General features: G+C 34.7%; 1 protein-coding gene and 1 non-coding gene across 2 annotated transcripts; both read left to right on the top strand.

The window, feature by feature from the left end:
• Nucleotides 1–97: 97 nt before the first annotated feature.
• On the top strand, nucleotides 98–1,972 carry LOC123678221 (mitochondrial nicotinamide adenine dinucleotide transporter SLC25A51). Its single transcript, XM_045615120.1, has 2 exons — nucleotides 98–448; nucleotides 510–1,972. Exons 1-2 carry the CDS (start codon nucleotides 290–292, stop codon nucleotides 1,233–1,235), a joined length of 885 nt encoding a protein of 294 aa, XP_045471076.1. The 5' UTR covers nucleotides 98–289; the 3' UTR covers nucleotides 1,236–1,972.
• A 967-nt stretch (nucleotides 1,973–2,939) lies between these two features.
• On the top strand, nucleotides 2,940–3,011 carry Trnae-uuc. Its single transcript has one exon. It is a non-coding gene; the product is annotated as a tRNA-Glu (tRNA).
• The last annotated feature ends 14,392 nt before the right edge of the window (nucleotides 3,012–17,403 follow it).

Genomic DNA, 17,403 nt, shown 5'->3' with positions numbered 1-17,403 from the left:
AATTCGTTTTTTTATATTTTGAAATTTTATATAGCATCTGATATTATATCGTTCATACTATTCTATGAGACACTTTTATAATTTCCAATTTTCTGTGTTTGACAGTATTCTGTGGTTACCATGAAGTGAAAAAGACTAATTAGAAATATTTTATTGAAAAAATGAATCTGTATTTGTTTAGTAGTATTACAAACCTAGTCAAAAACCCTAAATACTTCTTATGTGTATTTAAAGATTGATAAATCATTAAGAAAACTTTACCTAACCTATATAATTTACCACAAATATAATGAGTACTTCATCTGATGGATTGGAAGTTAAAACAGCCAATTCAACATATAAATTACCTAGACAGAATGGGGGCTGGCGAGAATTTGCTTGTGGATGGGGGGCTGCAGTTATTAATGTGGGCTGCACATATCCTATTAATAAGATGATTTTTAGACAAGTGGGTATATATTATTAGGTATATGTAACCTTCATTTCTCATATTTCTATTCTACTTATAGATGTTACATGGTATTAATATTTACAATGCATTTTTGGAAATCAAAAGTGAAGGAATGTACTTTTTGTATAGAGGAATGCTGCCTCCCTTGTGCCAGAAAACATTTTCAATGTCTATTATGTTTGGTGTATATGAAGAAGTCAAGGGACCTCTCATTAATAATGGAATGAATAAGTATGCTGCTAAAGCAACAGCAGCTATGATATCTGGAACATCAGAAGCCATTTTGATGCCATTTGAAAGAATACAAACATTATTAAGTGATTCTGGTTATCACAATCACTTTAGAAATACCTATCATGCATTTAAAGTTGTGGGTAATCAATATGGTTTCAAAGAATATTATCGAGGCCTCACACCTATCTTATTAAGAAACGGACCATCAAATGTTGGATTCTTCATAATAAGAGAAGAATTCCAGGCTAGAATGCCAGTTTTTGATTCTGAGTTGAAGAGAACACTAGCCGAATTTATGTGTGGTGCATCTATAGGTTTATTATTATCTACTGTTTTCTATCCCTTGAATGTTGTCAAGATTGCTATGCAGTCTAAAATTGGCGGTGATTTTGAGAACTTTTGGAAAGTTTTAATACAAATTTATCATGAGAGGGGAGGTACAATTAGAGGCATATATAAAGGAATTCACACAAATTGTTCTAGGGCAATTATAAGTTGGGGTGTCATGAATACAGCTTATGAACATTTAAAAACTTTTATTTGTAATTAAATCTTAAACAATATTAGTGAGATAACAGCAATTATGTTCCTTTTTATGTAGGATATTTGAATTATTGAAATTTTATATCAAAATTTGGTATCAGTCGAAACTATTTATTTTTATTTAAGTGTTCTGTTTATGAAGCATAATCTTCATATAAATGATAATAGGAAAGTTAGTTCTATTGTGAGATCCCAGTATATTGTTTTATTTTGCTATTTCGAATGTTTGCTCACTCCTACCTTAATTTACAATAATTTTTTCTCAGTTGAATACATTCATTTATGCTCAGGGAAAAAACAATTTAGCCAAATTAGTTCAATTATATTATTAGTTCAATCGACATCTTTGAATATGTAATAAGATTTTCTGCTAGTTTTGTAGTGACTATATTTGATTTATTATTTTTTGGAATTCGTTGTTGGTTCAGTGTCTTGCTGTTTTTGTGACTCAACTGATATATTAATTTTTTTTTTTTATTCTGACCATAAGATGATGCTCATTTTAGTAAGGAAAAACATTGTTTTCAGAGTTCATGTTTCAATCAAAATCTTTACTTTACAATAAAGTCATATTTATCAGAGAACTAGCATTATGTAAAATTGTTGGATTATATCAGAATATTTTGAGATCTCTTGTTGAGACAAGGTCTTATATTTTTGTTATACCCAGTAAATGTTATGTAGATATTTTATAGGAAAATGATGGTATGTGTGCTTAATTGAATAAATTATTTTATCCGCTGATATTTTTTATTTTCAGGATCCTAAATTGATGATGTATGATAATAATTCTGATTTATCATTGCTGCATACAGAGAAATTACGATTTCATTGATGTTTTAATTATTTTAAGCTTCAATTAGATATTAACTTTTTGGAGGTAGATGTTTAATGTATTCTATATTGTGACAAAAACTGATGAAAATCGTCTGAAATATGTCAACACATTATCCTAATAAAATGTATGCTCAGGAAAGTAAAACAAAGAACTTATCAATCTGTAACATTTCATTTATTTGTATGCCGTTTTTGTCGAGTTGCCTAAGAAAGTACTTAAAATCTTATTAGATTTTAGTAGATCGAGTGAGTTCTTCGTAGCTGATTTATCAAAATTTTCGGTGTATTTCAACTAACTTTATCACATCTTCCTCCTTTCGAATTATTTCATTTTTCCCCATTGGAAATCATTCAAAAAAAGTCTATGGTAGAAACATAGACATATAATAACAATCTTGTTATTATTCTATGTCTATGGATGCAACTCAATGAAAGTAAATAGATTCCTGTATCGAAATATAGCTTAAGTGACATCTGTAGATTCGTTATCAATGTTTATCATTCCGAAAATAGTAATTTTCCAATTCACAGAAGATTTCTATTTTTAAAATTTTGTGAGCGCATTCATAGATGTCACTTTCTTATTTATAGAAGATTACTATTCTGAAAGTATTGAACTTCAAAAGAGAATTTGTAGATGTCGCTGAAGGTATATTTTGAAAATTCTGTCTACTTTTTATAGAGGGCGGTACCAATCAGAAATACGAAGATGATTAGTTTATGATGCAGATTATTGAGCATTATATGATATTGTGGATAGGATATTCCTCTTGAAGTTATTGATACATTTTAAAGACGTAAATGGAATGAAATTTCAATATAAAATCTCTATATTTCGGATTGAGATCTCAAAAAAACTTATGCTTGTTACATATCCGATATGGTCTAGTGGCTAGGATACCTGGCTTTCACCCAGGAGGCTCGGGTTCGATTCCCGGTATCGGAATAACCTTTTTTTATCTCTAGCAACACTGTATTTTCCTTATTTATGAGAAATACTTTTTGCAGAATGAATTGAGATTATAATTTAATTTCATTATTTTCCTTCTGTAACATATTTCTTGAAAAAATTCGAAATGAAAAAAAGATAACCACCGCGCACGATGTTTTCACTTTTTTGGTGTTGGAGAATTCAAGAATTTAAAAAGCGGCAGTATTATGAAAATAAGAGAATTATTAGGAGTATCTACCTATTTGAAGAGTTTTTGAATCTGAAATAATTATAAATTTTCATATGTTCGTTCAAATGAGTCTAGAAGTTCTCAAGAAAAACTTTGGATGGTTGATGAATTCATTTTGATTTTTTCATTCTACACTATCCTAAGAGCAAATTGACAATTTTTATAAACGTTGGAATAAATTGCACAACAATTGAACCTGAATCGTATCAGGTTCAATTATTGTCTAATTTATTTGAGTTTATGTTGAGAGTTAACCTAGAGGATTCCGAAAGAACTGGTTCAAGAACCAAGTCAATTGATTTTCATTAATATGTGGGATGTGGGGCAGGATCAAATTATACAATTATTGTGAAATTATAATAGGAATTAGTGGAAACGTTTCGGCAAAGCTATAAAGTGTGTTTCATTCCACTTCAATATCCTAAAGCGCGTTTTATTGTTTACATAGAGTTTTCAATGATTTCTCATCAAAACTACTAATTCCAACGGAGCTGCCTTGAAAATTACATGTTTAAATGTAAACCGCAACACACAACGGAATATTAAGAGCATTATAATTAAAATATCGTTAATAAATCAGATATACTCATAATAGCGGCCAAAAAGAGAAATAATAGGCATAATAGCGAGCTGACTTCCATATCTTAACATCTCTCTGAAAACGGTGACATTTCATAATTACGGTTACTGTAACTTTTGTTGTTGCCTGCCATAATGGTGCAGAAATTAAGATACAAGCTGATAACACAAATTGTCTCCAGTGGGTATCCTGTTTCACTTTTTTCGTCGCATTATAAACATCAATTACACGTTTTCTAATCGCTGATACGTTTGTGTAACCGAGATAGGTGGTTTGGGGTAATTATTCAGGGTAGGGCGACATTACGGTTGCTTTTGGGAAAGATTGAAAATGTAGATTGAGAGAATTTTATAACAGGCGTACAATAAGAAATGTGCTGGAAGCAGATTGTGCGCGGACTGGGATTTTATAATGTCATTCTATGTTCTTGAATAGATTTTTTATTGGAAACAATGATAGAAATTGACTATACTTACATCAGAGTTATATGTTTATTTTTCTATGAAACCTATTAGCTGTTTTTGTAGGGCAAGTAGTACTTTTCCAAATTCGTGGGGAAAAGTACTACTTTCCAAACGTCAATGCGTGTGGAAAATATTACTTTCGAAACACTAGTAGGAAACACATATTTTATTATCGATTTTAATCTTCTTCTATGATTTCAACTACAAAAGTCGCCTTACAAAAACAAAGCAACAACAAAGCGAGTGTTTTTTCTGCAAGCAAATACTAAAGAGTCGCGTCAATCATAAAATTCTGGCATGTCTCTATGCGTCAATCATAAAATTCAAACGTTTCTCTATGCGGCTGAGCGCACAAAAATATAATTTCTTATAACGACAGTCGGTATCAAGACGAAAACTCTCCGTGAAAGTGTTTCATTTACGCTAGAAGGAAAAATATTGTTCCTAACTCATGTGGAAAGTGACTTTTCCGCACTCGGCAGTTTGACCAACTGCAGTCTCTTGCGGAAAAGTAGGTATCACTTTCCACACTTGTTAAGAAAATAACTTTTTTCAATAATTACATTGGAATTGTGTAATTTTTGATGACTTTCAAGTGTCATCATACGAGGATATCATTAAACAATGCAGAAAATTTGATAAAATTTTGTAAAATTCAACTTTACGCATATAGACGGATTTTTAAAATTCCAATTTCCAGAAAGATTGCGAGAAATTATGTCGTTCAACTAAAATAATGTCGAACATAAATTCTTGAATTTCTCTCAGTATCCACAAATCAGCACTAATATTGATTGAACACTAATTGAACAATTTCTAAAAATGTCTTTATACACAATACACAATACAATATATTACACTCTTTTGCCATTTTAAATTCTATAATTCCTATTGGAGAACCCTATACAGGTCGTTTCTTAATTGGAGGTAAAAAAGAAAATAAGAGATTTCTTGGATAATTTGAAGAAAAAAGTCCTATAAACATGGGCCTGTGAACGATTTGTTTTCGAGACACACGGTGTTTCATGTAGTCCTAATTTTTTGTGATGATTATTGGAAGCAAAACATAATTCATTTATTCATTACAGCTTAGGTACTAACTGCAGGATATTTATAATAATTTAAATTTCCCAGAGGATTACTAGAGAATTGTTTGAAGTTTTTTTCTCGAAAAAGGTATCAGATACGACAAAACTGCAAGAAACATGAAAGTGTATTATTAGACCAAAATTTCTTTTTACATTTCTCTAAATTACTAGAAGTTCATCAAAAAAAAAGTTCTGGAGGAAAGAAGCGGACATTGTTCCAGAAAAAATATCACCTTGTGTATTTGCATTTAAAATTAGCATAATTAAATGATGAAAACTTTGAATTTGAATATCTATGCTTAATTTGAGTTAAATATCCTGTGAATGAATGGTGTTATCATCAGAAAACTTGAAAAAAAATCTAACATCCTGCATTTCGAAACTCAAAGTCTTGGGCCCATGTTTATAGGATTTTCTTTCTCTTGAAATGAATCGAGGAATCTGTCTGTTCTGTTTGTTTGTTTTCATTATCTTTCAATACGATCTGCAGGTCGTCCTATTTGAAAAAAATGTACTTTTTATCATTTTAGTATGTCTCTTGGAGAACCCTGTATTATTAGGGACGTATTTTATTACAAGTAAATGATAAACGAAATATTGGTAATCCATACCCGAAATTTAAAAGTTCTAAGATTTCAAGTACTGAAGTGATGAATGTTTAATTAGAGCTAAAAAAAACACAAATAAATCAATCAAATTAGATCAAATCAAATCAAATCAAACTTTATTCATCATAACAAAAATTACAATTCATTTACATACATTTTTATTTGAAAATTATTGGAAAACCGAAAACCTGGAAAAAAAGTAATTATATACAGGATGTTCTATTTGATATACAGTAATGTATGGATAATCCGAACCCCGGATAATCCGAACGGTAAAATGATATGTATAATCCAAACAACCTAAACTCTGCAATCCGAATGGAAGAATGGAATCCAGCAGATTTGATTTCTTTGCGTGAATTAGGAGAAGTATTAGATTAAGTATTTGTTTTGGTTAGATGATACAAATAGTTCAAAAACGGGTAAGAGCTGATGAAGAAGAAAATTAGGACACAAAGTTTTCGGAAGATTATGAGACAATTGCTGATGTCATTGAGGAAAATAGATAAATAATGGTTTCACGTCTGTATATTAAAATATATCAAATTCAATTCACGGCATTCAGACAATTTTTCAATTCTGGAAAAAGTACCCCCCTGAGCGGGGCTCGAACCCGCAACCTCCGAATTACATTTCCTCGTTGCGAAGAATCTTCAGCTTCCCCGGTAGCTCAACGGCTAGAGCATCGGACATGTAATTCGGATGTTGCGGGTTCGAGCCCCACTCGGGGGGTACTTTTTCCAGAATTGAAAAATTGCTGAATTTAATTTAATATTGAGGAAAATCAAAGCTTTAACGACGAAGATGAACCTTTTCAGGAAGTGTCCACTGAAGAGGCGATCAATTCGTTCAATTCATGTCTTCAATGGACAGAAGAAAATGAAGTGATTCTTCTAAGAAGAATACGACAAGAATACGAATATGAGCAATAACAAACTTGTTCTACCCTGTGTATTTTCAAATTATTAATGAACTTATTCTATTTTATCCCGAGTATTCTAATTCAGAATTCCACCCATTTCCATTCGAGCAAACTGTCTAATGACGCAGTTGGCGCAATTCTGTCCGTAAGTACGTCTAAGGCACCTACGTATCATTAGAAAACCGCAGCTTTGCTCACATCTATCGCTTAAACACATCTCCCGGGTTCAAGCGGCAATTTGCAACCATTATTAGCGATTTTTTTCACGTTGCGTATGCAATCGACAAGAAACGGTCCATTAACTTTTTGCCGTAGACCTGGCGAAACGGATTATCGCAAAGAAATCGCGGCAATTTTCTTACATTGATGCAAATACGGCGGTACCGATCGATTCATGCGCTTTCAATTATGCGAAATCGGTTATCTTAATGCGATATTGATTGGCGTTCGGGACACGACATCGAACTGGTAGGCTCGATGGTTGTTTTGATCACGGTATCCGGAAGTCTTCCACCCACTGCTGGCTGGAATAGCACTCTATGGTCCATCAGCACAAAGGGGACTAGGTAATATGTCTAAAACACTGGTGTACTCACTTACTCTTGAAACATCTTAAGGTTAAAGTGGTGACTCTCAATGGGACCAGCCTTTTTGGATTTTAATGGTATTGGTCCCTTTCTGATAGTAATAAACATAGATAGAGGGAGCATATGTCATTTTCAGAAAGCAATTTTTGTCCCCAACATAAACTATCAAATTTGACATGAAGCGCGCGGAAATGAAAACATATCAGTGATACGATATTTCTCTCAATTAGTGGGTTTCTCCACAAAAAACGCACTTCTTATGTTCCATAGTGAATAAACGTTTCATATTAACTCAAAATATATTGAAATAAATACCTAAATATATCAGAAATTCAGAAAACAAACTTCAAGCGCGCCAATTGACGTGAAACAACCGATGACACTAGGAGAGCAAAAGTTGCCAAATCTTGGATTTCAGCAGGTAGATACAGAAAATAATAAATATTCTGCTTTTCATAAATTCAACAGTTAGGAAAAATATTCCAAATATTCAAATATGCATATTTAATCGGGAATCACTCAAATAAATATACTTATTTCATTCAATATAATATACACTCATAGCGATATAGTAGAATTGTGGATTTGAAAATATGTAAAAATCCGACAACGTAATCTAACCATGTTGGGGACATGTAAAAATTGCGTATACTTTCTCTATCTATGTTTATTACTCTATGGACCCTTTTCACTTGATTCCTGCATCGTTTCCTTTGACGGCCACGTCGTCTTTCTGTCGTTGAGGTTAAATAAAAATTTTAGACAGAACAAATGAAAATTTTAAAATGATGCCGAGGATTAGTCAATTCTTTGTATAGCGCCACTTGAAGGAAGAAAAGAGAAAAGTGACCCATACCCAGCCGAGTTGCCAGAATTATTTCAAACAAAATCTAATCAGTGAATAGACCAGTATTTCATACATCTTAGGACTAAGAAACTTACTTATAGAGGGTAGAGATAAGGAGAATAATCTTCCCGTTAAAAAATTGTCCTTTCAATTGAACTGACCTAAATTGGTGGCGTTAGTGTAGCTAGAGGGCGAATTTCATAGAAAACGCCTAAAAATGCTGATAGAGATAAAGTGCGAAGTAAACAAGGATGAAAGTGTGTTAGCTTTCTTGGGTTGGTTACCCTTTGGCTGTACTAGCGCCATTGTGAATAATTTTTTTAATTTTTTATCCTTTTCCGCTGGACACTTTCTCAACAGTTCTACCATAATCCATAAGAGATTATTCTCCTCATCTCTACCGTTCATAACCTTACTGTTACCTTTGTGTAAAAAATAATCTACCGCCTTACAATTCTGCCCTCTACTTATATGCTTCGTACAGAGAAAGGAGATAAAATGAATGAACACTTCGTACAACTTACAAAATTTGGCATCGCAGGTGCGCTAGAGGGTAAATAAATTGGTACCTAATGTTTGACTGATACGCGGAAAGCCACGTGGTGGTAATCTTTCTTATGGCATTCAAAGTTCAGTTGAGACAATAACTCACACCAGTCGATGACCATCAACGTAGTAACTACGCTGATTGGGCCCTGAAATGCATCAAAATGATATTAATCGAAAAATCTTTAGTGATGAGGCCCAATTTCACCACGAGGCTATGTTAATAAGCAGGATTGTGGCATTTGGGTCTTGGAAAATCCAAGATAAGTTGTTGAAAAGCCTCTCTCCACCCTCAAAGTGTTACTGTTAAATGCACTTTTTGAGGTGGTGGTGTTATTAGACCCTTTCTTATTCGAAAATCAGACTGTGCAACTTATTGGAATTGCAAAGATTATATATAATGTTTTTTATATATATCTTGTACGTTATAATAATTTCAACTCTTTATTGCATTAAAAATGGTATATTAGTTTATAAACAAAGTGCAATAGGCGAGCATATCGCATAACGGTGTTTCCTGCCAACCTTCACAGAGTGGTCTACTACTTAATATTGTAACAATTTGAGTTTTCAAGTTGTATATACATAAAAAAATCTTTACAAAAATTTACTCAGTGTAATTATTTTGTTAGATAGATCTATCCAGGTTGTCATGTTTGTAATTTTGAATAATTTAGTATAGTCAGAATAAGAAATATATGATATATTGTATTCGAAATTAGGATATCCAAAAGATTATGAGCCCAGTTACGATACAATTGTACAACAAATATAAAAATGGCAGAAAAAATCATAAGTTATACTTTGCCAAACTCAACAACGATATTTTTCTGGTATGGAGCTTAACGATGGAGTTGTTTTCCACAAGAGGAGGAGGTTGGGATGTCATTGAAAATCCATTGCCTGATGCAGAAGATGATCGAGATGCCGAATGGAATATTGCATGGAAAGGATATGGTGCTCCAATCGTAGCCATTACGGTCATTTGGCTGATATCGTTTTCCATCGTTTATGACATACCTTCTTCTTCATAACACAATAAATATCCATTGATTTGTGAAACCTCTTATTAGAACAACCTTCATTGCTCACAACTCCCCTAATATCGTGCTCATCAGTAAATATGTAGTAGCAAAAATAATCAACCACGTAAATAAGTCAGATTTAAACAGTCTTTCCCCAACATTAGGTCATCTGCTCCAATTTAGCATAACTGCGTCTTTCCATTTCTAGATTAAATTAACCCACGAAGTAAAGTATCCAATTTTTATCGTCCATTGACAGACGAACGATTTTTCCTGAAACGCCAGCAACATCGAACACGACAACCCGGCAGGTTTGTAATCACATAAATGTGTTTAGGTTTTTAGTGAAATTGGGCTAATAACAACGGTAGAAAGGAATAATGAAAGGACAGAAGCATGCAAACACAAGCATTTGTTTAATAACAGTTATTGTCCAAAACACCAGGGACTTTAAAATTATATATCAATTATGTGCAAGTCCCCCAAGAGATAGACCTAATGGTCACCACAGCCAACCCCACAAATCGAAATTGCCCTAAGCAGGTGGGTCTAGTAGACATCAGCAATAGTATTAAGTGGATGGCTGCTGGAGTACCTTTGAAGGACGTAGATACAAATTCGATTTGCTGACTTGCAAGTAGAGTGCAATTCGCACGATTTATAGTTGTGTCATTTTATTCAATCTGGATCATTAATTTTCGTTAAATTATTTTCAGTATTGAAACCTTTGGAATTCGAGGAAAAAGCTCTCTAATTCTGCTTGCAGTTCGTTTTCGTGCAAAACACTGAATTGATAAAAATAATTGAATGTTCCAGTTTCGGAAAGAACTTTAAAATATAAGGAGGATCAAACCTTTCATTTCAAAACAATAGGTTATGGTCCCTTTGTCATTCTCTAACATACTTTGAATAAGAATTTAATTACTAGGTAGCAAGCGGTAAATAATAAACAATTTGAACATTTCAATACTTAAGATTTGTACTGAAATTTATAACCACATGGTTGTCTCACCATAAGTATTCTTTATACCATTATACCACATTGTTATAGTTACTAATTTTTTCCTTCTGATTGGAATACTTCTAATATCGGTAAGTATATTTCATTATAAATGTTAAATTATTACCCACTGAAGATGTCAAGCTGAAAATGGTATTAGAAATAAATAAGTGTCCCGTACTTACCTATACGAAAATGTTTTCGATTTTATATTAGGTATAGTGAACAGAACTCCATTATTTTCCCAATAGATAACGTTAGAAGGATGACATTCCGTACTACAAAATATTCTGTGATAATAATAATAATAATAATAATAAGGGTAGCGGTAGGTGAATCTCTAGCGATTCACCTATCAGGAGAGTTGAATCGACTCCTGCCCACCGCAGATTCCAGGAGCTCTCTGACCCGGGAAGCTGAAACCTGTCGAAGGGTCCCTGTCCAGGGTAACGGACGAAGCCGTGTGGAAAGCAGCTCAAGAATTCTCCCACCGTAGCTCTGCGGATCGTAAAAAGCGATCAAAGGCCGTCTCCCCCACGACACGGAGGAACCCATGAATGATGGTGAATTTAAGGAATAGGAATATAGAGCCGCTGCCTGAGGTTCGTCAGGGCGTGTCTGGAGCCGGCGCTGGACATGACAGTATGCGGGACGTCGGTGACAGAGTGCTAAGGAGACGGGCGTCTGTCGAACAAAATGCTACGCCTCCACAATCTCAACATTCTAGGAGAAGAATAACACGAGTTTCTCCGACCGCTGAAGGTGCTGCGCAGGATCCCCAACCAGCACTCACCCAAGCAGGTCTACCAAGAAGACGCATGAAATGGACAAGTTCGATAAATGAAACGATCATGCGCATATATTATGAAGTGACTAATATGGAAGAGGATAAAATAGGCTACCGTCAAAAATTATTTGCAGAATTCCACAGAAACTATCCCGAACTTCAAGTTTCTGAGCAAAGAGTAGCCGACCAATACCGGGTCATATTGAGAAATAAACTTGTACCCGATGAGAGACTTAACACCATAAAAAATGAAGTCCAACTGAGGCTACAGAATAGGAACCTCACTAACAACGAAACGACAATTGAAGAAAACTACGATTGTGCTGAAAACCAACACAACATCAATGCACAAATGAACTCTGAGGAACAAAACAACGCAGATGTGTTAGCAATAAGTGATGCTCAACGACGGAATATATATGCTGCACCCGTCGTAAATCCAGAAGAAGACCAAAGAGAACTACTGGAGCGATTATTTGCCACAATGAATAGATGCGTTATAGATTTTGAGGGCACAGATCCATTGAGACGACCGATTCTGCCAAGATTGAGGACATCTAAGAAACTATCTCATCTTCTGGTCATGATCAACAAGGAGATTATACCCAAGTATCTTTCTGACTACCATGATCTCGAATCATTACACCTCATCATATACTGTGCAGCATTTTCAATAGCAACAGTGCTAGGTGTGAAGCCAAAACCTAAAAGTCAGCAACCAGCCAGAGAAAAACAACAAAATAAACCACATTGGCAAAAAAGACTAGAAGACAAAGTTCATAGCATCCGCCAAGAAATTGGGAGGCTCACCCAATTTGCAAAAGGTTCGCCGTCTAGAAGATTACAAAAAATGGTGAATATAATAATGGATCGTCACCGGCAACATACAACGTATGATCCAAACAATGAAAATGCTCAACAAATTTTAGACACACTGAAACAAAAACTTAGTGTGTACTCCGAAAGACTCAGAAGATACAATGAGAGCTATAGAAGAAAACAGGATAATATGATTTTTGAAAATTCCGAAAGAAAATTCTATAGAATGTTAAACAATAATATGTCAGCAACACCAGGAAGTTATCCAACCGTCGAGGATATTGAGAATTTTTGGACAGATCAACTGGCTACACCAACCCCCTATAACTCTCAGGCTGATTGGATAAGAAATGAAGAGAAATCCTGTGAGACAATAGAACACATGCCGCATAACGTAGTTTCTATAGAAGAATTCCATGAAATATTGAAAAACACACACAATTGGAAATCACCAGGTCCAGATGGAATCCACAACTTTTGGTTGAAAAAATTTTGGTGTATACACGGCAGGCTAGTTGAAACCATAAATGATGTTATAAGTAATCCAACGGAAATGCCCAAATTTTTAACAACAGGGACCACTTACCTCTTACCGAAGGATATGCAACACACAGCGGATCCATCAAAATACAGACCAATTACATGTCTACCAACAATATATAAAATCATCACATCATGTATAGCATCTCGTATCTACAAACATTGTGAGACAAATAATATAATGACAGCACAGCAGAAAGGATGTTCCAAGAATGCACTAGGATCGAAGGAACTGCTGATAATAGATTCCATCATATGCAACCAAGCCTTCAAAAAACACAGAAATCTTTTTATGACATATTTTGACTATAAGAAGGCCTTCGACTCTATTCCACATGGGTGGCTGACAAAAATTTTGGAAATATACAAGATCGATCCAATTACAATAAACTTTCTGAAGTATGCAATGTGCAACTGGAGAACGAATATCGAACTCTCTACGGCGAACATAACTACTAAAGATATTCCAATAAAAAGGGGAATTTTCCAAGGAGATTCGTTGAGTCCCTTATGGTTCTGCTTGGCGCTGAACCCCCTTTCTAAACAACTGAATGCTACTGAAAAAGGTTTCAATGTGAAAGGAAACAGAAATAATATTGCACTCAATCATTTGCTATACATGGATGACCTCAAACTTATAACAGGCAACAAAAACCACTTGCAAATTATGGTCAAACTGGTGGAAAATTTTTCGGAAGACGTGGGGATGAAATTCGGATTGGACAAGTGTCGTACTATTAGCGTAGTGCGTGGCAAAATCCAAGATGAACCGATAGCTCTCTCCAATGGACAGGAGATAGAAGCAATGAAATCGGACGATCTTTATAAATACCTAGGAATGGAACAAAACCGACGAATAAACCATCAAAGAATGAAGGAAGACTTAACAACTGAGTTCATTAGGAGAATCAACAAAATTTTGAAAACAAACCTCAACAGCAAGAACATGACGAGAGCTATCAATACATATGCATGTTCAATTCTTACATACTCTTTCGGTATCATTCCATGGACCAAAACAGATATGGAAAACCTGCAACGCAAAATGAGAACCTTGATGACGAAAGCACACAAGCACCATCCGAAAAGTAGCATTGAGAGGACAACACTGCCGAGGAATAAAGGAGGTAGAGGTCTGCTAGACATCATGGAACTTGCCCATGGTCAAATTAAATGCCTACGAACATACTTCAAAGACAAATCAGGCACGTCAGAGATCTACAAAGTACTGTGTGAAGCAGACGAATCAACACCTTTACAACTGCACAAGGAGCAATTGTCATACAACCACCAGACAATCCAAGAAAAACTGCAAAGATGGAGAGAAAAGCCCCTACATGGACGACATTTCAACGAGGTGAACCAGGATCATGTCGACATTGAAGCGTCGAACTATTGGCTCACATCAGGTGCGATGTATCCAGAAACGGAAGGATTTCTTTTAGCCATCCAAGATCAAGTGATCTCAACAAAAAATTACTGCAAACATATCATAAAGGATCGAACTATTACTGACGATCGATGCCGTTATGGGTGTCCAACGAACGAGACAATCCAACATATCACGGGAGGATGTCAAATGTTTGCAGGAAATGAATATAAAGAGAGACACGATGCAGTAGGAAAGATACTACACCAAGAAATGGCAACTAAATTAACACTGATTAATTCTGAAAAAGTGCCATACTACAAGTACCGACCGGAAACCATCCTGGAAAACGAACGCTATAAACTGTACTGGGATCGTACAGTTTTGACTGATAAAACAGTCCCTCACAACAGGCCAGATATATTGCTAGTTGATAAACATCAAAAGGCAGCAATACTTATCGACGTAGCAATACCTAATAACAACAACATGCGTCAAAAAGAGGTCGAAAAAATTTCAAAATATAGGGACCTCGAATTTCAGATAAAGCGCCAGTGGGGAATGATATCAACGAGAACTATTCCAATTATCATCTCAACAACAGGAATAGTACCCAAAAATCTCAAGAGAAATATCAAGCAACTAGGACTTAGTGAGTATATATGTAATATAATGCAAAAAGCTGTTCTTTTAGGTACTGCAAGGACGGTGAGAAAATTCCTAGGAAGCGAAGGACAGGTCCAGGGATCGCGTGTAAGAGGACCAGAAGTTCGACGAGAACCAGGGGGACCACAAGAACCGGACACGACCGAGGTCTGCCCTTCTGATATTTTAAATATCTGGGATTGAGTGAATGTTCCTCTTAGCGAGGAGTGAGAAGCCGACGGCGAGGAGAAATCCTACGCTTATAGGCAAAAGTCATAATAATAAATTTATTCATCCTGTAAGACATTTTACATGTATAGGACAAGTCATAAAATCAGTGAACAATCACAATTTAACTGAAAAATATTCGCTAACTGAGTAATAACATTTTTCTAATATTATAACCTTAACTACTTTCCTAAATTCCTTAAAACTAAGACATTGAACACTTCTTGGAAGATGATTAAAAAACTTCATACATTGATATAAGGGGGACTTCTCAAACTTAGTAGTCCTGTGTTTAGGGATGGACATAATTCTATCATTTCTAGTGTAATAGCTATGAAATACTGAGAGCTTCGTAATATTGTTTTCATTCTCTTTAGCATACAAAAGGCATCTGAAGATGAAAATTGATGCAACAGTCAAAATATGATAGTACTTGAAAAAGGGTCTGCATGAGGTTCTAGGTGTAAGATTAAACATCATTCGCAGAATCCGTTTTTGTGCTATGAATACTCTATCAACATCGGATGAGTTTCCCCATAACATAATATTATATGAAATGTGACTATATACAATACTATAGTAAACATTTATGAGTGAATTTAAGGGAATAGTATTTCTAACTCTACTTATAGCATAGAAGGAGCTATTAAGTTTTTTGCATACAGAATGGACATGCGAGTCCCACTTCAAGTTCTGGTCTAGATATATTCCCAGAAATCTTGCACTTTGTTTAGCTTCTATAATAAAGTCCAAATACCGCAAGGTTAGCCCACCCAAATCATAACTCCTATTTTTGAAGTAAATGCATTCTGTCTTGCCGATATTGATCATTATACTATTTTGACGACACCAGTCTACAAAACACTGTAGGAAGAGTTGACATAAACTCTGCAATTCATCGAACGTCTTGGCGCTAATCACCACTGAGGTATCATCAGCAAACAAAACCAATCTCAACATGTTCATGAGAAGATTAAAATCAGTGTAACCGGATGACAAAAAAAGCATGTTCTTCAAATTCATGGGTAAGTCATTTACAAACAAAAGGAAAAGAAGTGGCCCTAATACAGAACCCTGAGGTACGCCTAAATTAATATTCTCTTCTTGCGAGAAAGTGCTATCAACCTTTACAAGTATAGTTCTACTCTCTAGATAACTTCGAATCCATGTTAGAAATATACCCCTGAATCCCATGTTGTAACATTTATCAACAAGGAACTCATAGGAAAGACTATCAAAAGCCCGTGACAAATCAAAAAACAACCCCGCGACGAACAAATCTTTATCAAGGCAATTATGCACAAACTCAACGAAAAACAAAGCTGCCGTGTGAGTCGAGCGACCTGACCTGAAGCCATGTTGTGCAGTGTCTAATATATTATACTTATCTATATAGTTCATCATTCGATTGTAAACGATTCTTTAAAAAACTTTGGAGAAGACACTGAGAATAGAGATAGGTCTGTAATTAGCAACATCATGTACATCATTTTTTTTATAAATAGGCAAGACTATGGCTTTTTTCAAAAGATTAGGGAATACACCTGAGCTTATTGACAAATTAATTATATGGGCAAAATGAGGTGCGATTGCAGGTCCAATATTTTTCAGTATACGTGTTGAAATATGATCAATGCCCGAACACTTGTTGTTTTTCAAATTATTTATTACATTGACTACCTCATTGTCCAGAACTGGTTGAAAAAAGAAGTTGAAATTCAAAATTGAAGAGGTCGTGCACGAATTGGACAAGTTAGAATTATAATAATCGTGCAGAGCTTTTTCAGTTACTGAGGAAAAATATTTGGCAAATATAACCGCTAGATTTTCAGGGTCAACATATGATTTTCCATCAATAATCAACTCAATGGGCTTGTATTTTTTTAACGTTCGGTTTGTTTGGGAATTCACGATACTCCACACTGTTTTATTTTTGTTGTCAGAGGTTTCAATCAGATTACTGAAATATCTAGATTTTGTTTCCTTGATTAACGAGTTATATGAGGATTTGACTCTTCTATAATTGTCATAGGTAGATTGGCATTTCATGTTAGTATACAGCCAATAACAATTATCAAGATTTCGCTTTGCCAGGTGAATAG

This window comes from Harmonia axyridis, chromosome 4 (assembly GCF_914767665.1).
Source record: "Harmonia axyridis chromosome 4, icHarAxyr1.1, whole genome shotgun sequence".
In the NCBI taxonomy this organism is placed as follows: Eukaryota; Metazoa; Arthropoda; class Insecta; order Coleoptera; family Coccinellidae; genus Harmonia; species Harmonia axyridis.
This window is presented reverse-complemented; position numbering and strand designations above follow the sequence as displayed.